The 22939-nt window shown below is 35.0% G+C and overlaps 1 protein-coding gene across 1 annotated transcript in view; it reads right to left on the bottom strand.

Annotated features, from left to right (window-relative positions):
* LOC105299992 (olfactory receptor 2L3-like) overlaps positions 1–22595 on the bottom strand; it is a 36747-nt gene extending 14152 nt beyond the window's left edge. Inside the window, exons 1-3 of the mRNA XM_011372003.2 lie at positions 22587–22595; positions 21948–22055; positions 21857–21893 (exon numbers count right to left, since the gene is read on the bottom strand). Coding sequence (XP_011370305.2) covers positions 21857–21893; positions 21948–22055; positions 22587–22595 — 154 coding nt within the window. The remainder of the gene's footprint in view (positions 1–21856; positions 21894–21947; positions 22056–22586) is intronic.
* Between the last annotated feature and the right edge of the window lie 344 nt (positions 22596–22939).

The raw sequence follows: 22939 nt of genomic DNA, 5'->3' as shown, positions 1-22939 counted from the left end.
TACCTGAAGATTTCTCTTTTTTTCACTATAAATCTTTCCCATTCTCTGTCTGCCTTTGCGTCTCAGCCAATATACTTGGGGGGAAGGGTCTCTGCCAAACACATGATGGTAAGTGGTGCCTTTGCTATATAAACTCTGAATAAATATTCTTTGCTTTCTCTCATTTGTAGTATCTTTATTTCCATCGAGGTAAATGAAAATGCTGTGCAGACTTTCAGAAAATGCATAAGGGAGAGTCACAATTTAGATCACTAAGATTTTAAAGCTGTTAAAGCCTTCTACAGAAAGGAATCGTTTATTATTTGAAAAAAAAAAAAACAGTCCCTGGTATAAACTAAATCCCTGGTTATGGGATATCAAGTGTAATGCAACTGGAGTTGCCTATTATAAAATATATATTTTTATATTGATCAAATAATGTGGCCAAACAGGTGCAACAGCAGTCCAACATATGATGAAAATAATAGATTCAGAATTGACTTAAGCAGATTCAGAGATCATAAGTACTGTCTATGAACAGTAGCTCAGTTAGTCTTGAATGACATGTACTTTTGTTGAACAAATTCCTCTTCCTAAGTTCGGACATTTCTTTTCATATATCAAATTATGGAAGAAACAAAAATGTGAACCTAGTTCACTGATGCATTGGTTCAGTATGTTGGTTTAAGGCCCAAAAGGGGGATTGTTGCTATACTATGACCCCCGCTTTAGGAGACCCTGAAAGGAAGTAGTATGGGAAAATCTTTACACAGGACAGAGGTTTAACTATTTACTCTGTGTAGAGGGAGAAGTGGACTGAGGTAAAGACATACGTGGACTAATAATTGAGTTTAATGGTTTGGATATTTAGTGGCCTGGAGAAGCGTAATTGGAAGAACAGAAACAAGGAAATCTATGCAAGGAGCATAGATGGACCCATAGGGATAGGAATAAAGTGAGCAGAACTTTATACCTCATATCAGTGCCACCATAGAATGCCCACCATTGGATGAACGCTGAACAAAAAGGTAGACAGAATGACTAATCCAGTAGAGGTCAGGTAACTTTTGTTAGTGGCCAACTCAGTGCTTCTGTAACAAGACCATGAATGGAGTGATTACAAATGCAAGGAAGCAAGCTATGCATAGGCCCGATAGCATGGGTACTCTTGAATCAAACTGATCTATTACTGATTATTTAAGCTCTCAACAGTATACACCAATGAAGAATTTTCAAATGACCAATCAGATACTTTGTGGCAAATTGATACATCAGATGATACTTCTCTAGAGTGGGCAACAATGCCTCTTTTTATTTTATTTTAATTTTTTTATATTAGTTTCAAATATATAGTACAATGCCTAGACATTTATATGATTTATGAAGTGAAACTCTGATTACTCTGTCCCCTATCTGGCACTATATACAGCCATTATAATAATATTGACTATATTCCTTATGCTGTACTCTACATCTCCATGACTGTTTTGTAACTACTAATTTCTACTTCTTCGTCCCTTCATACTTTTCACCTAGCCCCCAAACCCCCTTCCCCTCTGGCAGTCACCAGTTTATTCTCTGTATCTCTGAGTGTTTTTGTTTAATTTGTTCATTTCTTTTGTTCCTTAGATTCTGCATATAAGTGAAATTATGTGGTATTTATCTTTCTCTGTCTGATTTATTTCACTCAGCATATTACCTCTAGGTCCATCCATGTCATTGCAAATGGTAAGGTTTCATTTTTTTTATGAGTGAGTAATATTCCACTGTATGTATGTACTATAACTTCTTCATCCAATCATGTATTGATAGGGACTTAGATTGCTTCTATATCCTGACTATTACAAATAGTGTTGCCATGAATAAAAGGGTGAATAGATCTTTACAAACTAGTTTTTTTTTTTTTTAAATAAATACCCAGAAGTGCACTTGCTTGGTCAAAAGGTAGTTCTATTTTTAATTTTTTGAGGAATCTCCAAACTGTTTTCCATAGTGGTTGTACCAATTTGTAATCCCACCAACAAAGGTTCTCTTCTCTCCACATCCTCACTAACACTTGTTTTTTGATTTATTAATGATAGCCAATCTGACAGTTGTGAGGTGATAGCTCATTGTGATTTTGATTTGCATTTCTCTGATGATTAGTGATCTTTTCCTATGTCTATCGACCATCCATCTTTCCTCTTTGGAGAAATACCTATTTAGGTCTTCCAATCATTTTTTTATTGAATTTTTGTTGTTTTTGTTGTTGTTGAGTTGTATGAGTTCTTTATAAATTTTGGTTATTAACGCCTTGTCAGATGTAACATAGGCAAATATCTTCTCTCATTCGGTAGGTTGTCTTTTTGTTTCATTGATGGTTTCCTCTCTTGTGCAAAAACTTTTGATGTGGTTCCATTTGTTTACTTATTTTTTTGTTTCTCTTGTCTGAGGAGCTATATCAGAAAAAAACCTAATAGCAATATCAGAGAGTTTACTGCCTATGTTTTCTTCTAGAAATATTATGGTCTCGGGTCTTACATTTAAGTCTTTAATCCATTTTGAGATTACTCTTGTATATGGTATAAGACGGTGGTCCGGTTTTATTTTTTTGTATGTATCTGTCCAGTTTTCCCAACGCCATTTGTTGAAGAAACTATCTTTTCCCCATTGTATATTCTTGCCTCTGTCATAGATTAAATGACCATATAAGCATGGGTTTATTTCTGGGCTCTCTATTCTGTTCCATTGATCTATGTGTCTGTTTTTACTTTTATTTTTTTAAATGCCAGCACCATGCTGTTTTAATTACTATAGTCTTGTAGTATAGTTTGATATCAGGTAGTATGATAACTCCAACTTTGTTCTTCCTTCTCAAGATTGCTGTGGCTATTTGGGATCTTTTATTGTTCCATATACATTTTTGGATTATTTGTTTTAGTTCCCTGAAAAATGCCATTGGTATTTTGATAGGGATTGCATTGAATCTATAGATTGCTTTGGGTAGTATGGCCATTTTAACAATGTTGATTCTTCCTACCCATGAGCATAGTATATGCTTCCATTTATTTGTATCTTCTTCAATTTCTTTTTTCAATGACTTATAAGTGTCCCAAAACAGGTTTTCTACCTCCTCAGTTAATTTGATTTCTAGGTATTTTGTTGTTCTTGTAATTGTAATTGTTTGATGTAATTGTAAATGGGATTGTTTTCTTAATTTCTCTTTCTGATAGTTCATCATTAGTGTATAAAAATGCAACTGATTTCTGAATGTTAATTTTGTATCTTGCTGCTTGACAGAATTCATTTATTAGTTTAAAAAGTTTTGGGGCAGAATCTTTAGGGTTCTCTCTATATAATATCATGTCATCTGAAAATAATGACAGTTCTACTTCTTCCTTTCCAATTTGAATATCTTTTATTTCTCTTTCTTGTCTGATTGCTGTAGCTGAGACTTCCAATGTTATGTTGAATAGAAGTGGTGAAAGTGGGCATCCTTGTTTTGTTCTTGATCTTAAGGAAAACACTTTTAGCCTTCCCTCATTGAGTATGATGTTAGCTGTAGGTTTGTCATATATGGCCTTTATTATGTTGAGGTATGTTTCCTCTATTCCCACTTTGCTGAGAGTTTTTTTTTTTTTTTAACCATAAATGGATGCTGGATTTCGTTAAATGTTTTTTTTTTCCCTGTATCTATTGATATATTCATATGTTTTTTTATTTAAATTATGGGGGTAACATTGATTAATAAAATCAAATAAGTTTCAAGTGCACAATTCAACAATGTTCTATATATATTGCATTATCTGTTCATCACCCAAAGTTAGATTTCCTTCCATCGCCAAACATTTGATCCCTTTTGTCCCTATTTACCTCTCCCTCCCGCCTTCCCTCTGGTAACCACTAATCTACAGCCTGTTTCCATGAGTCTCTGTTTGTTTGTCATATTTGTTTGTTGCTTTCAGTTTTATACCCCACATATGAGTGAAATCATATCGTTTTCAACTTTTTCTCTCTAACTTATTTTCCTTAGCATGATTATTTCAAAATCCACCCATGTTGTTGCAAATAGCAGTATTTCATCTTTTCTTATGACTGGGTAATATTCCATTGTATTTTTATCTTTCAATTTGTTTATGTGTTGTATCACATTAATAGATTTGCAGATAATAAACCAAACTTGCATCCTAAAAATAAATCCAACTTGATCATGGTGTATGATATTTTTGATGTATTGCCAAACTCAGTTTGCTAATATTTTGTTGAGGATTTTTGCATCAATGTTCAACAGGAATATCGGTCTATAGTTTTCTTTTTTTGTACTGTCTTTGTCTGGTTTTTGAATCAGAGATATGGTGGCCTTATAAAAAGTTAGAAAGCCTTCCTTTCTCTTTTTTTTTGAATTTTTTGGAATAGTTTGAGGATAGGTGTTAGTTCTTCTTTGAATATTTGGTAAAATTCACCCATGAAGCCATCCAGTCCGGGAATTTTCTTTTATGGAAGTTTTTTGATTACTGATTTGATTTTGTTGGTGGCAATTGGTAAGTTCAGAATTTCTGTTTCTTCTTGACTTGAAGTTGGGAGATTGTACGTTTCAATGTGTTTATTTCTTCCAGATTGTCCAATTTGTTGGCATATAATTGCTCATAGTATTTTCTTACAATCCTTTGTATTCCTGTGGAATCTGTAGTTACTTCTTCTTTTTCATTTCTGATTTTATTTGAGTCTTCTTTTTTTTTCTTGATGAGACTGATTAAAGGATTATCAATTTTGTTTATCTTTTCAAAGAACCAGCTCTTGGTTTCATTGATCTTTTGTGTTGTTTTTCTAGACTCTATTTATTTCCACTCTGATCTTTATTATTTTCTTCCTTCTACTCACTGTAGGTTTTGTTTGCTGTTCTTTTTATAGTTTTTTTTAAAGTCTAAAGTCAAATTGTTTATTTGAGATTTTTCTTGTTTCTTGAGGTAGGCCTATATTGCTACGAATTTCCATCCTACAACCACTTTCACTATGTACCATAGATTTTGAGTCATGTTTTCATTTTTATTTGTCTATAGGTATTTTTTTCCTTCACATGATATGATTTCAATCTTTTAAAATTTATTGAGACTTGTTTTCTGGTCTAACATGTGTTCTATTTTGGAAAATGTCCCATATGTACTTGAGAAGAACATATATTATGCTGCTTTGGGGTGAAACACTCTGAAAATATCAATTAAATCCATCGGGTATAGTGTGTCACTTAAAGTTATTGTTTTCTTGTTGATTTTCTGTCTGGATGATCTGTCCATTGTGTCAATGAGGTGTCAAAGTCTCCTACTAGGAATGTATTACTAACAATGCTTCTTTTATGGAATTGACATCTATGGTTGTATATTTCATATTTTTTTCCTTCAGTGCCTCTTCTAAGTGCCAGCACTTGAGAGCTTGTTAAACACTTGACTTAGACATTCTGAATCCTACATCAATGTTGTCTCAGGCAAGGGTACCTATTATATGTTAATGGACATGTGGCAATAGGCACATATCAACATGATCCACTCATCTTATCATATGAAATTTTGCCTTGAAGTTGATGACATGAGAGGATAGCAGAGTGCTATTTAAGGTATTAGCTCACGAGCAATGGGGTAGGGTGTTGGACTCCAGGATGTGCTATATGTGTTGAATCAGGGGTTGCTGCATGGTGCTATGACACAATAGATGAAACATATCAGTCCAAAGTCCAAAGAGGTAATTGTTCCCTGCTCCCATCACTCCATTACTTGTGGAATTTATGCTTTCTATATCCTCAAAATTAAGTTCTATTGGATCGTAAGTCCTGAATTTGGGTTGTAACTTTGAAAGTTACTCCTGGGAACAACCTGGGATCAAAAGCAGTTGGGACTAGTAGGGAAACTATTATTTTTACTGACTTTTAGTTAGAAAATTGGGGGGGGTGCATTTTGTATGTTTCTTGGCATGCCAACAAAATAGAACCCCTGCTACACACTGCAACAACCTTGATATAAAAACTCTATATTGGCTCTTCTCCATTATCTATATCATTCTCCTTACTCCACTACTCTTGTTTCCTGAAATCATCACCCAAGTCACTGTATCAGGTTCTGCTTTCAGAAGTACTGAAGGCAATAAATTCTTCAAACCTATTCCCCACCACTTTCTTTCTCACCTACAAGTTGCAATTATAAAGGCCTTTATTGAAGTCTGTAATACTCTAAACCTCTTCCAACTTTTAGAGTCCTCTGTATTTTAATCTCTATCCTGAACTTTCAGAGTCCTCTGTATTTTAATCTCTATCCTGAAATATCCTCAAACTTGATTTGGCTATTCCCTATCTTTCAGGTTCAAGCATAAATAAAACTTCCTCGGAGAAGTATTCAATGACTCCCTAATATATATTAAACTTGTAAGTCTGCATGTCCTAACATAAAAAAATATATCATATGTCTTTTAATGGATTTTTGGTTACAAATATTTAGCACAGTTCCTGGTACATAATATGAAATGATATAAAATAGTCAATTTGAGCGAATGGTTCTGATGTCAGCAGTGTGGAGGCATGAGAGGTTCCCATGGTCTCTCCTCTTGAAGTTATAAGTTGAATAGCTATAATCCAGAAAATTTCCTGCTAAACACACAAACATTTCTGAATGATCTGTGCATTGAAACATCTGAAAGTGGGTGAATTGGAAGAAAAAAGGAAGGAGGGAAGGGAGAAGAGCCGAGACAGGTGCCACAGACACAATCGGAACTCACTGAGGGTCTCAGGAGATAGGAGGAATCAGAATGCAGCATGCACTCTCTGCAGCCCTGAGTAACAGAGAGGAAGAATAACCACTTCTGACTGAGTTTTTGGTACATACCATGGCTGAATCCAGTGACTGGGGCAGAGATAAAACACAAATTTTTGGCAGCTATGATCTAACAGCTGCCATTGCCAGGCAGAAAACAAAGCCATAAAACCTGGCTACCTCTCCCCACCCTCCTAGAGCTAGCAGTGGGCCCCAGGAAAAACAGTAGCAGTTAGTTTGGGTTATAGAGCACAATATCTGCATCCCTGAGAATTGGAGAATCAGAAGCATTCTCCCTCAGTGATAGATGCATGCTGTGGCTAATCCCAGTGTTGAGTGGAGATACAGAGGTGAGGCAGCTGTCATTACTGGAAAGAGAACAAAACTGCCAATGCACATGCCAGCCTCTCTCAGCCAACTCCACTTCAACCCATCCAGGCTGATATGATTGGGGGCACCTGGGACACCTCAGGCAGCACAGTTGCAGGAGGCAGAATTGGCTCAGACCTCATCGTCCACCGCATTCTCCCACAGGTATGGTGCCTTGAGACTTTGTCCCAAAGAGATCCCAGAAGCCACAGCAGTGCAAGAGAAAAAACACTGTGCTCTAGTGCCACTATTGGGAAACTAAAGCAAAACTTCTTATCAATCTGCTAAAGACACATCACTCTTTAAAAGAAAGCAGATTTCATTCCCATAAATGCTTAGGCAGAGAAATAATCCATAAAATACCATGAATAACCAAGATAACTAGGCAGCTCAAAAAGAAAATTGAAAATCTTCATTAAATACTTAGAAACATGTAATTTAAATGACAGATAATTCAAGATTGCATTTCTGAAAATACTCAGTGAAATACAAGGTAACTTATATAGGCAGTTTAAAGAACTTAAAAATAAAATCAATGGACAAAATTAATACTTTACCAAAGAGATTGAAACTTTAGAAAAGAATCAATGCTGAAGCTGAAAAACTCAATAAAAGAGATGAATAATGAACTGGTGAGCTTAGGAAATAGAGCTGACCAGATGGGGAAACAATTAGTAATATTAAAGATATAAATATAAAATGAAACTAATGGAAGAAGAAAGATATTTGAGAGTAAAAATAACTTTATAAGAACTATTTGACACCACCAGAAAGAGCAATGTAAGAGTAACAAGTATGACTGAAGGAGAAGAGAGAGAAAAGGGAACAATTTTTTAAACAAATAGCTAATGAGAATGTCTCAAATCTATGGAAAGAGCTCAATACTCGAATTCAAGGAGTAAATGATGCCCAATTATATCAATCCAAAAAGGCCTGCTCCAAAGCACATTGTATTATAACTGTTAAAAATCAAAGAAAAAAAAAAGAATTATCAAAGCAGCCAGGGAAAAAAGATGATAATATGTAAAGGAAATCCTAATATTTATCATCAGATTTTTAAACAGAGGCCTTACAAACTTTGAGAAGTTGGCTCAAATATACAAATTATTGAAAGAGAAAAATTACCAGCCAAGAATAATATATCCAACAAAGTTACAATTTAGGTATGTAGGAGAAATAAAAGCTTTCCAAGACATTTAGACACTGAGGAAATTTACCACCACATGACCTGCATTGCAGGAAATACTAGGGTGATTATTATATCTGAAACAAAAATACAAAAGATACAAAACTATGAGTAAGATGACTAACACAGAGATAGAAGCAAGAAATTGCAACTCTTATACAGAATTGGCTATTATATACTTAAATACAACATAAAGGTGAAAAAAGTAAAACACATTAAAAGGGAGAAGACAATAGCTACTGCAATTTGGAAATAAACTCACAACATAAAAAGGGTTAATTTATGAAAGCAAGAACATGAAAGGGGAGATGGTAAAAGACTGAACCTGCACAGGTGAATGGATATAAGGTGCAATCAGAAGAAAAATGACTACTGTATATATAAAACTTTCTTTTACATAAACCTAATGGTAAATACACACAGAAAAATCTAAAACTGAGACACATAACATAAAAAAAGGAAAGAGGAAAAAATAACAGAATACCACCAAACAAAAATAACAAAGGAACCCAAATGAAAAGAAACAATAGAGACACAGAGCAAAACAAAATATAATAATGGCTATAGGAAATCCTCATATATCAATAATCAGCCTAAATGCAAATGAATTGAACACACTGATAAAAAGGCACAGAATAGCAGACTGGATTAAAACATAAAACCCAACCCTATGCTGCCTTCAGGAAACACATCTAAGCTGCAAGGAAAACTATAGACTCAACATAAGAGGGTAGAAAGTGATATTCCAAGCAAATGGCATCCTGAGCAAAATAGTATTAGCTATACTTATATCAGTCAAAATTGATTTAAACATAAAAAGAAACATGAGATAAAGATGAGAATTTTATAATAAAAACGGAATCATCAAGATGACAGAACACATCAGTTTATATGCATCAGAATGGGACTACCAAAATATATAAAGCAGCTACTAACAAAACTAAAGGGAGAAATGACAAATATATAATTATAGCAGGGTACCTAAATACCATATTGACAGCTATAAATATATTATCCAAACAGAAAATCAGTATCAGCTTTAAATGACACATTAGTCTAAATAAATATAATCAATATTTACAAAGCTTTTCATTCCAGAACACCAGAAATACATTCTTCTCAGGCACACATGGAACATTCATAAGAATAGATCATACATTGGAACACAAAACTAGCCTCAACAAATTTAAAAATATGAAAATTATATCAAGCATATTTTTTGACCGCAATGATCTGAAATTGGAAATCAACTGCAAAAGGAAACTGGAAAATGCACAAATACATAGAGATTAAACAATATGCTACCAAGAACAACTTGGTCAATAAAGAAATAAAAAGAGATTAAAAGACACATAGAAACAAATTAGAATGAAAATACAACATATCAAAACTTTTGGTAATAAAAATAAAATTTATATCATTAAGAGCCTATCTAAAGAAACAAAGAAAATCTCAAATAAGCAACCTAATATTTCACCTTTGAAAACTAGAAAAATAAGAACAAACAAAACAGTTCGTTCTACAGTTAGCAGAAAAAAAACCTGCATAATTAAATGAAGCAGTGAAATAAAGACAATAGAAAAATATAATGCAACAAAATCTGGTTCTTGGTAAATATAAAAAAATTTACAAATCTCTGGATAGACTCAATAAGAAAAAAAAGATTCAAACAAAATCAGATAAAAGAGAAGTTATGATCAATAAAACAAATAAAAAGGATCATACAAGAATATTATGAAAGACTATATGCCACCAAATCAATAACCTGGAAGAAATGGCCAACTTCTTGGAAATATACAGCCTTCCTAGACTGAATCAAGAAAAACTGGGAAATCTTAATAGACCAATCAACACTAAGAAAATTGAAACAATCATTAAAAACCTCGCAAAAGTAGAAGTCCAAGACCAGATGGCTTCACTAGTTAATTCTACTAAACATTCAAAGATGATTTAATGTCTGTTCTTCTCAAACTCTTTTAAAAAATTAAAGAGACAATACTTCCTAACTCATTTTACGAGGCCAACATTACCTTGATACTACAACCTGGAAAGGATAACAAAAAAAAAAGAAAACTGCACACCAATATCTCTGATGAATACAGATGCAATGACTCTAAATAAAAAATATTCTCAGACAAACAAAAGCAGAGGGAGTCCATCACCACTAGATCTGCCTTAAATGAGATGCTAAAGGGATTTCTCCAAGTGGGAACAAAAAAACACTATAGGAACATAAAGGAAGTGAAAGAAAAATTAATAAAGGTAAACACATACTCAAATTCAAAATATTCCAATACTGTAATTGTGATACATAAAACTTTTTAACTTTAGTACTAAACTTAAAAGAAAAATGTGTTTAAAATAACTATAGCAAAATATATAGTAAATGACAACACCATATAAACAGATAAAAAGTGTGACATCAACAGCATAAAATATGGAGGAAGAAAGTTAATTGGTAGGGTTTCTATATGTCAATAAATTTAAGCTGTTATCAGCCTAAAATAGACTGTTAAACTATATAATGTTTTAAGTAATCCTCAGGTTACTGGAAAGAAATATCTAGTAGATCCACAAAAGAAGAATAGAAGAAATCAAAGTATAACATTACCAAGAATATCATCATATAACAAAGAAAGACAGCAAGAGAGGAAGAAAAAAAACTATAAAACTGCCAGTAAAAAATTTAAAATGGCATTAGTCTTTATCTATTTATAATTATTCTAAATGTAAATTGATTAAATCCTTCAATACAAAGACACATTGAAACAGAATAGATAAAAAATTTAACAATATTTCAATTACAAGAGATGTACTATAAATTTAAGGGCACACATAGGCTAATACTGAAGGGATGAAAAAAAAAAGGATGGGATGGAAAAAGAGATGGCTTCATGAGTAAATTTTACTAAACATTTAAAGAAGAATCAATGCCAATCCTTCTCATTATTAAAAAATTGAAGAGGAGGAATTAGTTCCAAACTTTATGAGGCCAGCATTATACTGATAGCAAAGCCAGATGAAGACACTACAAGACAAAAATTACAAGAGAATACTTTAGATGAGCATAGGTGTAATAATCATCAACAATATACCAGCAAATAAAATTCATCAGCATATTATTAAAAAAAAACATACAACATCATCAAGTGGAATTTATTCATGAGATACAAGGATGGTTCATCGTGTGCAAATCAATAAAAATAGTACATCTTGCTAACAGATTGAAGGATAAAAAGTATATAATCACCTCATTAGATACATAAAAAGCATTTGTGAAATTCGACAGCTTTTTTTGGTAAAAATATTCTCAATAAATTAGATATACAAAACATATAACTCAATACATGTTTGCGCCATATATAACTAAACGAAAGCTAAAAAACAATGATGAATTATTTAAAGCTTTTTCTCTGTGATCAGAAAAAAATTGAAAGGTAACTATTCTCTCTACTTCTACTTAACATAGTGCTGAATTTTTATTCAGGGTAATAAGGCAAGAAAAAAAATAAAAAATATTCAGATCAGAAAGAAGAAATAAAATTTTCTCTGTTGGCAAATGACCTGGTATATAGAAAACCTTAACTACTTCAGCAAATAAAATGAGAAATAATCAGTGAATATAGTAATGTTTCAAGATAAAAAATCAATATACAAAATATTATTTGTTCTTATACTCTAAAAATAAACTATTTAAAAATGTTGTGAAAATAGTCTCACTTCCAATAGCATCAATAAAAATAAAATACTTGAGAATAAACTTAAGGATGGAGATAAAAGATTTGTACAATAAAAACTGTAAGACATTGAAGAAGACACAAATAAGTGGAAATATATCCCATATTCATGTATCATAAGAAACAATAATTTTAATACACCCAATACAATCTAAAATGATCTACGGATTCAAAGTAATTCCTATCAAAATTCCAATGGCATTTTTCACAGATATAAAAAAGCAATTCTAAAATTCACATGGTACCAAAAAATAGCCAATAGATCTTGAGAAATCTCAAGTAGAGAAATAATAAAGTTGAGGAATCACAATTTCTTATTTCAAACTGTAATAAAATCTATAGTATTTAAAACAGCATGATACTGGAATAAAAACAGACACATGTTTTATTAACAATAGAGTGCCCAGAAATAAGCTCACACATGTACAGTAAACTAATTTTGACAAGTGTGCCAAAAAATATACAATTGGGAAAAGATAGTCTCTTCAATAATGGTGATGGGAAAACTGGGTATCTGCATGCAAAACAAAAGTGAAGTTGGACCCTTATCTTGCACCACATACTAATATTAGCTCTAAATAGATTTAAAGACCTAAATGTAAGACCTGGAAATATAGAACTCCTTGGAGAAAAGCTCCTTGACATTGGTTTTTGGAGTAATTGTTTGGTTATAACACCTAACACACAGCCAAAACACAAAAACCCCCAAAACAAAAAACAAACAAACAAAAATCCCAGAAGTTAAAAGTGGGACAACATCAAACTAAAAAGCTCTGCACAACAAAGGAAATTATAAACAAAATTAAAAGGCAACATTTTGAATGGGAGAAATTATTTGCACACCATAAATTTAATAAGCAATTTAATATTAGGAACACATACAATTAAATAACAGTAAAACCAGCCACCTGAATAAAAGATGAGCAAAGGACCTGAATAGCCATTTCTTCGAAGATAAATGCAAATGGAGAATAAATGTATAAAATGATGCACGACATCACTAGTCATGTCATCATGGAGATGCAAACCATACGAGTTAGATATCACCTCACACATTATAGATTAACTATTATTAAAAAGAAAGAGGGATTAGAAATATTTGTGAGTGTGTAGAAAAATGGGAACCCTTGTGTACTGTGGGAATGTAAATTGGTACAACCATTATGGAAAACAGTGTAATGTTTTCTCAAAAAAAAAAATTAAAAATAGGATTATCATATGATTCAGTAATCCCAGCAATACATACTTGAATATTCAGGTGGCCAAACTATATTTCTTATGTGGCTTCTGGCAAACAGCTCCCCAAACTCTGGAGTTTCCTCAGCTATAAGAAAAATGGGAGCATCTTTTGTTATAATATTTGGTCTTTTGTCTTCACTTCCAAAAATTGCTTCAGAGCCATAAAGGTAAAGTGGGTTATGAATAACAAGCTCTTTCCCATCACAACTGGGTTTATGTTAATGATGTGACTTTTAAAGAGCACCTAATCATGGAGGCTGGATGCCAGAAAACCAATCATGAATAGAGGGGCGAGAACTTCATTTGCAGCTCCCGATGTCTGGGAAAAGGAGAGGGGCTAGAGGCTGAATCAGTCACCATGGCCAATGAATTACTCAATCATGTTTATGTAATGGATCCTCCATAAAAACTCCAAACAAAGGAATTCAGAGAGCCTCTGGGTTGGTGAACATGTGGAGGTGCTGGGTTAGTGGCCATCTGGAGAGTACATAAAACTTTACGTTTTCCCCCATACCTTGCCTACACATCTCTTCCATCTCTCTGTTCTTCACTTATATTCTTTTATAATAAATTGATAATCTAGTAAGTAAAATGTTTCTCTGAGTTCTATGAACTGCTTGAGCAAATGAGTCAAACCCAAGAATAGGATCATTGGAACATCCAGTCTATAGCCAGTCAGTAAGAAGCACAAGTGATAATGTAGGCTTGTAAATGGTATCTGAATTGGGTGGTAGTTCTTATAGATCCAAACCATTAACCTACGGAATCTGATGCTATCTTTGGGTAGATAGTGTCAGAATTAAGTTCAATTTCAGGTTACTCAACTGATGTTGGAGCATTGCTCATTGGCCAGGAAAACCCTGCCCCACATTGGAATTAGTTGGAATCAAAATAACCTTTAAATTCCAAAGAAAATAACATCAGGTTATCAAAATATCTATACCCCCATGTTTATTGACGAATTATTCACAATAGACAAGACATGGAATCAATCAAAATATTCATTGATAGATAAATAGATAAAGAAAATATGAGATGCACAAACACACACACAAAAGGAGAAAATCCTGCTATTTGTGAAAACGTAGATGAACCTAGAGGATATTATGCTTGGTATACTAATCCAGACCCCAAAAACTGATACGGTGTAATCCCATAGATAATCAAAAAAAGTCAAACTTGGTAAAAGGCAGAGTTAAATCAACATCATGGCAGCATAAGACATCCCTCCTTTTAGTCCTCCCTTTTAACAGATAAAATTAAGCATCTATCTATGCAAAAAGTGCCTTTGTGGGATTTGTGGAATACAGCACTATATACCAGAAGACCTGGGGGAGTCACACCCATCTATGCATTGGGTGATAGGCAGACAGACCTCAGTACAGGCTGTGGAATCAGCAGAAGCCTCTGAAAGGGACTTAGCCTATTCTTGCCACAGTCATGGAACACCTGGAGAGCACTAAATTGGGCAGACACCCATGGATAAGAGAGGATTTGTAGAAGTACAAGTTTACTGAGGAGAGCTAATGGGAGATCCTCATGCAAGGATCTATCCACCCGGCCCATCAGCATCCCCAATGTTTTAGATGCTAAATCCACATGACCACCTTACTCTGTGAGAGGTTCCTTCTGCACATTCCTCAGTGCAGCATGGAGAGTAAGTGCTGCTAAAAAGGGAATATGCTGAGAAAATTGGATCATATCCTCTAAACAACAGAGGAACCATTAACTTGAGTTATAGTGTTACTTCTGAAAAATAAAAGAGTGGTTTCCAGTGCCAGCCTGGTGAGTTTTAAGAACCAGAGAAGTAATACAACCTTAAGAATTCTGCCACAAGAGAAAGTAAGATGTATGGAGGAGGTGAATCAATACAAGGTTGGAGAAAATCTAAGATAAGGACAAACAAAAAAATATTTCCCACAAGAAGACATCTAGTAAAGATTTGATGAGGTGGCTGATAATTCAAATGCAAATGTAGAATAATAAAAAAAACCCTCTTAAAGTAGATTTCTAGTCAAGATGGTGAAGTAGGTAAATGGCTGTGTTCACTTCCTTCCACAAATACATCAAAATTACTAGACTACAGAACAACCATCATTGACAATCACCTGAAGTTTAGATGAATAAAAGCACTATAAGAATATATAAAAGAATCCATGTAAAGACTAGTAGGAATGGCAGAAATGCAGAAAGGGCTGGTCCCACACCAGCTATAGTGGTAGTTAAAAATTGGGAGAGATATTTTGACTGCAGAGGTCTCTCCTGAAGAAACAGGGGTCCCGGCTCCACACCAGCCTCCACAGCCAAAGGCACCATCTGGAAGAAAAGTCATAACTTCTGGCTGTGAAAACCATTGGAGATTGTGGCTGAGTGAGATGAAATGTGACTGGAATCCCCGGCATTCCTCTTAAAGTGCCCATGTATAAACTTTCTGGCTGAAGGACTCACTCGCTCTGAGCTCCAGCATTGGGGCAGCAGCTTGAAAAGCAGCAAGGACATATGAGAGAAACTAAATTGCTTGGCTTTGAAGCAAGAGCTGAAGGGGCAGCCTTCTCATAGATAGAGTGCTGGCAGAAGCCATTGTTCCTTTGTGGAACCCTTCCTCCTCCCAGTGTGCATACTTAAGTGAGTGCCATACCTGAGTCTCCATCAACCTGCCTAACATCGTTTCCCCTGCCCTGATGATTTGAGAAACCAGCCCCCCAACATTTGGACCCACACAAACCACTTTCAGTGAATTTTCCACACAAATGGCATGTCATACCTCATGTTTCAAACTTTCCTAAAATCTCTCAAAGGTTAACAAACCCAAAACAAATGGAATTTGTCCTTGGTAAACCCTATACTTGATAAACCCTGTATCACTTGCTTAGCAACCCCAAGCATGACATTTGTGGCAGTCAGACTCAGACCTAGTTTGAGGCTAAGCTTCTTCCAGGTACCTCGAAACTAAGCGTGGGTGGCAACCATCTGCAGATTGCTTTGTGGCTTATGTCAGGTGGCCTTTGGCAGGGCACAGGCTGCAGCTGAGCTTCACTCATGGTAGGGCATCTTTCAAGAGTCCCTTGGGCCAGCAAACCCAGTGGCTGGCTTTGGATCCAGATTGAGCACCCCCACTCAAACTGCCTCCTTGGATGACACACCCAAGGGGAAGACTGAGCAGGCATGAGAGCCCCACTAAAGTGAATCCTGCTTCATAGGGTCAACCCATGAACAACTGCTCCTCCACTGTGGTCAAGGCCTGTCTTCACAACCAATCAGCCCAAGGATCAGTCACTCCCATTGATATGCAAATAGCAATCAAGACTCATCTACAACAGGAGAGCACACAATAAGCCACACAATGGGCACACCTAGAGCACTTGGAGTGGGCAACCAGGGAGACTGCACCACTGAACCCCACAAGACACCTACTATACAAGGTCACTCTACTAAGACTGGGAGACGTAGAAGCTCTACCTAACACATAGAAACAAACATGGAGAGGCAGCCAAAATGGGGAGACAAAAAAATGTGACCCAAATGAAAGAATAAAACAAAGTTCTATTAAAAAAAACTAAACAAAATATAGACAAGCAATGTATCAGACATAGAGTTTATGTCTGATACATTGCTTGTCTATATTTTATTTAGTTTATAATTCCTTATGGGTTATAAGGAGGCTCTATGATGTCAGTGAGAATTTCAGCAAATAAATAGAAAATGTAAAAATGAAGATAATAAACATTAAAAAGAATGTCAAAAATGAAAAATAAAATAACTAAAATAAAAATACAGTGGATTAGATGAAACAGAAGATCAAATTAGCTATTTAGAAGATAATGTAGCAAAACACACCCAATCAGAACAGCAAAAAGAAAAAAGAATTTAAAAAATGAAGATAGTTTAAGTAACCTCTAGGGCATCAAGTATAACAATATTGCATCATAGGGTACAAGAAAAAGAATAGAGAAAACAAGGAATTGAGAACCTATTTGAAGAAATAATGATACTAAACTTCTCTAATCTGGCAAAGGCAATAGACATACAAACCAAGAAAGCACTAAGAGTATCAAAAATGATTAAACTAAAGAGGCTCACATTAAACCACATCATAATTACAATGCCAAAGTTTAAAGACAAAGAGAGAATCTTAAAAGCAGCAAGTGAAAAGCAGTTACTTACCTACAAGGATGATCCCATAAGACTGACAGCTGATTCCAAAACAGAAACTTCACAGGCCCTCAGGTATTGGAATAAAATATTCAAACTGATGAAAAGCAAGGACCTACAACCAAGACTGCTATGCCCAGCAAGGCTATTATTTAGACTCAGAGGACAGATAAAGAGCTTCTTAGACAAAACAAACAAACAAATGAACAAACAAACAATCCACTAAACTAAAAGAGTTTATCATCTCTATATCAGTATTACAAGAAATGTTAAAGAGACTTCTTTAAAGGGGAGGGGGACAAAATATAAATAACAAAAGGAGAATAATTACATACCTATCAGTAACCACTTTAAATGTGAAGGATTAAATGCTCCAATCAAAACAAATAGGGTAGCTCTATTGAATAAGAAAACGAGACCCATACGTATGCTATCTAAAAGAGACTTACTTCTGATTGAAAGACAAACAGACTAAAAGTAAAGTAATAGAAAAAATATTTCAAGTGACTGGAAATGAAAGAAAAAAAAAAGCCTGGGGTAGCATTATGACACAAAGTAGACTTTAAAGCAAAGGTTATACTAAAGGATAAAAAAAGACATTACATACTAAAAAAGGGATCAATCCAACAAGAGGCTATAACCCCTGTAAATATGTATGGACTCAATATAGGAGAGCCTAAATATACAAAGCAAATATTGACTGACAGAAAAGAGATCAAAAGTAAGAGAGTCATAGTAGGGGACTTTAACGACCCATTAACACAATGAACATATCTTCCACACAGAAAATCAACAAGGACTCTGTACCTTAAATAACACATTAGGTAAGAAAAATTTAATTGACATTTTTAGAGCATCTCATCCAAAAGCAGCAGAATATACATTCTTTTCAACTGCACAGGAAACATTTCCCAAAGAGACCACATGTTAGGCCACAAAACAATTTAAAAAGATTAAAATAATATCAAGCATCTTTTCTGAACACAATGGTATAAAATTAAAATCAAGCAAGAAAAAATAACTGAAAAATATACAAAACATGGAGGCTAAATAACATGCTACTAAACAATAAAGATATTAGCAATAAGATTAAGGAAGAAATCAAAAAACACTTTGAGACAAATGAAAATAAAAACAAAACAATTCAAAATCAGTGAGCCACTGAGAAAGTAGTCCTGAAAGAGAAATTTATAGCAATATAGGTCTACCTCAAAAAAAAAAAAAACCCACAGGAAAATCTCAAATAAACAATGAAATCTTACACTTAACTTAGATGAACTAGAGAAAGAACAGCAAATAAGGATCAATGTGAGCAGAAGAAGAAAGAAAATAATACACATTGGTGTGGAAGTTGATGAAAAAGAGTCTTAAAAAAAATTAAAAACAGCGATGAAACCAAGAGCTGTTCCCTTTAAAGAGAAATAAAATTGATAAACATTTAGCCAGCTCACAAAAAAGAGAAGACCCAGGAGAGAGAAAAAAATAGCATAGATGATAGCAGCTCAGTTCATCCCTCTTGTGACCAAATCAAAGTTGTGACATAAACAAGGAGCAAACAGTGAGGAAAAAAACCAGAGATCTAGATGAACAAATCCTACAACTAGGGGGAGAAATAAGAAATCACCCTGCAATAGGTGGACATAGGACAGGGTGAGAAAGTGAGGCTGCTGAGTCTTGAGTGGCTGAGTGGGACAAAGGCTAAGCAGTGGCAGCTAGCTGCTGCAAACACCTCTTAAAAGGGGCCATGTCCATGAGCAGACTTTTGTGGTGACAGATCTGCTTGCTCTAATCACCAGCACTGGGTCAGCTGATCAGGGGGCACCAGGGACTTACAGAGGGACTGAGTTGGAGTGAGGGCTGGAGGCGAAATTCACTCTGTACACAAGTACCGGAGGTATCCATTGTTCCTCTGTTGAGCCCTCCCCACTTTCAGTGTGCGGACTCAGTCTAGTTTGATGACCATAGCTGAGACGTCATCAAACTAGACGACAGAGATCGCTCCGCCCAGAGGATTCTCTGAAACCCTGCCTCCCCCAACCTGGGCCCCACCCAAGCCACATCCAGGTGTGTCCTCAGCAAGTCAAGTGCTCCTTGCTGAGCAGCACCAAGACCCCACACTGGTGGCAGCTGATCTCGGTTTCTGGCATGGCCTCTTGAGGCAACTATAAGCTCAGCATCTGTGGATTGCTTGTCAAATCTTAACAGGTGGTTCTGGAGGGGCACAGGCTGGGGCTTAACTTGGCCTGCAGAACCCCTCTCAGGACTGTGACACGGGACACCTATTTCACAAAGCCACACTAATAAGACCAGGAGACTTAGGAGCTTTGCTTAGTACATAGAAATAGACACAGAAAGGCAGCCAAAATGGAAAGACAAAGAAACAGAAACCATATGACAACAAAACAGAGATCCAGGAATAATGGAGTCAAACAATCTAACAGATGCAGAGTTCAAAACACTGGTTATAAAGATGCTCAGTGAACCTAGGGGAAGAGTAAATGAATTTAGTGAGAACTTTAACAAAGAAATAAAAATCCTAAAAACGGAAATGGAAATTATAAAAGGAAATCAGTCAGAAATGACGAACACATTACCTGAAATGAAGAGGACATTAGAGGGAATCAACAGAGTGGATATAAAGAGGATCAAACCACCAATATAGAGGATGGGGAAGCCAAGGACACTCAATTAGACTGGCAAGAAAAAATAAGCTAAGATTATAATTATAACTTAAGAAGCCTATGGGACACTATTAAATGTAAAAATATTCATGTCATAAAGATATAGGAAAGAAAACATGATGTTGAAGAGCTATTTGAAGAAATAATGGTGGAAAACTTTTCTAACTTGGTAAAGGTAATAGACATACAACCCCAGGAAGCTCATGGAGTCCCAAGAAAGAGGAACCCAAAGAGGCCCACATCTAGACACATCATAATTAAAATGCCAGAGGTTACATACAAAGAGAGAATCTTAAAAGTAGCAAGAGAAAAGCACTTATTTACCCAAAAGAGAGCACCTATAATATTGGCAGCTGATTTCTCAAATGAAGCTATGTAGGACAGAAAGGCTTGGCACAAAATATTTGACATGATGAAGACCCAGGATCTACAACGAAGGATACTTTATCCAGCAAAGCTATCATTTAGAGCCAAAGGACAGATAAAGAGCTTCCCAGACAAAAATAAGCTAAAGGAATTTATCATCACCAAGCCAGTATTACAGGAAATGTTGGAGGGACTTCTTTAAGAAGAAAAAGCACATATCAAAAACAAGAATAAAGAATGGTAATAACTACATTTCTATCAACGAGTACCTCAAGTGGTAAAGAATTAAGTGTCCCAACATAAAGATAGAGTGGCTGAATGGATAAGAAAACAAGACTCCTACATATGTTGCCTACAAGAGACTTACTTCAGATTAAAAGACACACACAGGCTAAAAGGAAGGATATAGAGATAGATATTGCTTTGATGGATCTAGAAGGTATTGCACTGAATGCAATGTCAGATAGAGAAAGACAAATACCGCATGATTTCACGTACATGTGGAATCTAAAGAACAAAATAAATAACAACAACAAAAGTGGAAATAAACTCATAGATATGGAGAATATTTTGAGGGGTACTAGATGGGAGAGGTTTGAGGGAGATGATGAAAAAACACTAAGGGATTAAAAAGTACAAATGGATAGTTATAAAATAGACATGGAGATATAAAGTGTAGCATAAGGAAAATAGTTAATAATATTGTAACAAATATGTAAGGGAAAAGAGATTACTAGATTTAGTGGGGTGATTGCTTTGTGAGATATATAGATCTCTAATCACTATGCTGTACAACTATAATTGAAAAAAACTAATTGAATTGTACAATGTAAATACGAGCAATTAATCGTATATTATATTTCAATATAGCCAGGAAAAAAATTGAAAGTTAAAAAAAGGTATTTGATGGCTCTTCATATGACTTGTGGCTTCTTTTGGGGTGTGGGAAGTCAAAATATGATTGGTTTTGTCAAAATATAAAATCCATTAATCTATACTGATATAAATAAATTAGTTAAAAAGAAAGAAGAAAAGAAGGAAAGGAAGCAAAGAAATAAGAGAGAAAGTTGGGAAGGGTGGGGAGGAGGGAGGAAGGAATGGACAAGCTCCTACATGGGGGAATTTCAAATACTTCACGCTGATACTCTACCCCTCAAGAAGGTGGAGCTGAAACTCCCTCCTGCCTTGAGTATGGGCTGTACTAAGTGACTTGTGTCTGAAGAGATGGGTATGGAAAAGGGGGGATATAATTTTATAACAGAGATATCTGACAAATACCTCCTCAGCTGAGTGGCTGAGATTAACATCATCAGCAACAAGTCATGTAGACATCATGTACCCCTAACATGACATGATAATTAGGGAACTTACCTCTGCAGTCTTCCTCCCCAAAACCTGTAACATTAGTCTAACCATGAGAAAAAGCAGACAAATACAAATTTAGGGATATTCTACAAAATACCTGATCAGTACTCCTCAACTCTGCCAAGGCCAAGTAAAACAAAATCTGAAAAACTTTCAGAGCCCAGAGGAGCCTAAAAAGACATGCTGACAAATATGACATAATTTCCTGAAAGAGAAAAAGGACATTAGAGGGAAATGAGTAGAATCTGAATATAGTTAATATTAATTTAGTTAATATTAATGTACAGCTATGGATTCCTTAGTTGTACTAAAAACCAGTGATGGTTCCATAGTAATGAAAGATGTTAACAAGAGGGGAAAAGAAGAGAGAAGCCTGTGGGGACCATCTGTGCTGTCTTTGCAGCTTAGCTATAAATCTATAACTCTTCAAAAATTAAAAATTTATTTTAAATATCACTGATCTTTTAGTATCTAGTCTGAGAACCAGTTCAATTTTCTGTGGAAAGTGAATAAACCCTCTCCATATGCAAGAAGTCCTCACATATCCTTTAATTCTTTAAGGCCCTTGCTGAGTCTGGCTTCACCAGTGTGGTCAGTTTAATATGGTACTTACTCTAATACCTTTCCTGTATTTCATAATGTTCATTGCTCATAGAAGCTTTGTCCCTAGGTGCAGTAATTCAGCGGCCAGATTATACTCCACTCTCTTAAGCTGGGTGTACATTGTGGGTCTCACTTTGTCCATGTTCCAACATCATTCCCCATCCATCCACGGAGCTTCCATACCCAGCAAATATTATGAATGACTGACTTTTTTTAAAATAAAAACCATGTTTGTACATCTGCCTTGATCTCATACACAGCTTCTCATGCTCGAATTTTCCTCATTCATTATTTTCATTCCTTCTTAATCATCCTTTAAGACCAAACTCAAATGATATTAGTCCCATGAAATCATTTGATCATCCACCAAATTAGAATATAGACAAATTAACCCTACTTTCATATGCAACTGTAGCAATGTCTACATATTTTACTGCTGTGCTATTTTTTTTTTAGGCGAGGCAACCCTTGATTGACTTCACAGGT

The sequence above is a fragment of the Pteropus vampyrus genome, unplaced genomic scaffold (genome assembly GCF_000151845.1).
Source record: "Pteropus vampyrus isolate Shadow unplaced genomic scaffold, Pvam_2.0 Scaffold197, whole genome shotgun sequence".
Classification (NCBI taxonomy): domain Eukaryota; kingdom Metazoa; phylum Chordata; class Mammalia; order Chiroptera; family Pteropodidae; genus Pteropus; species Pteropus vampyrus.
Note: the sequence above shows the minus strand (reverse complement) of the source record. Positions and strands in the feature narration are given on the sequence as shown.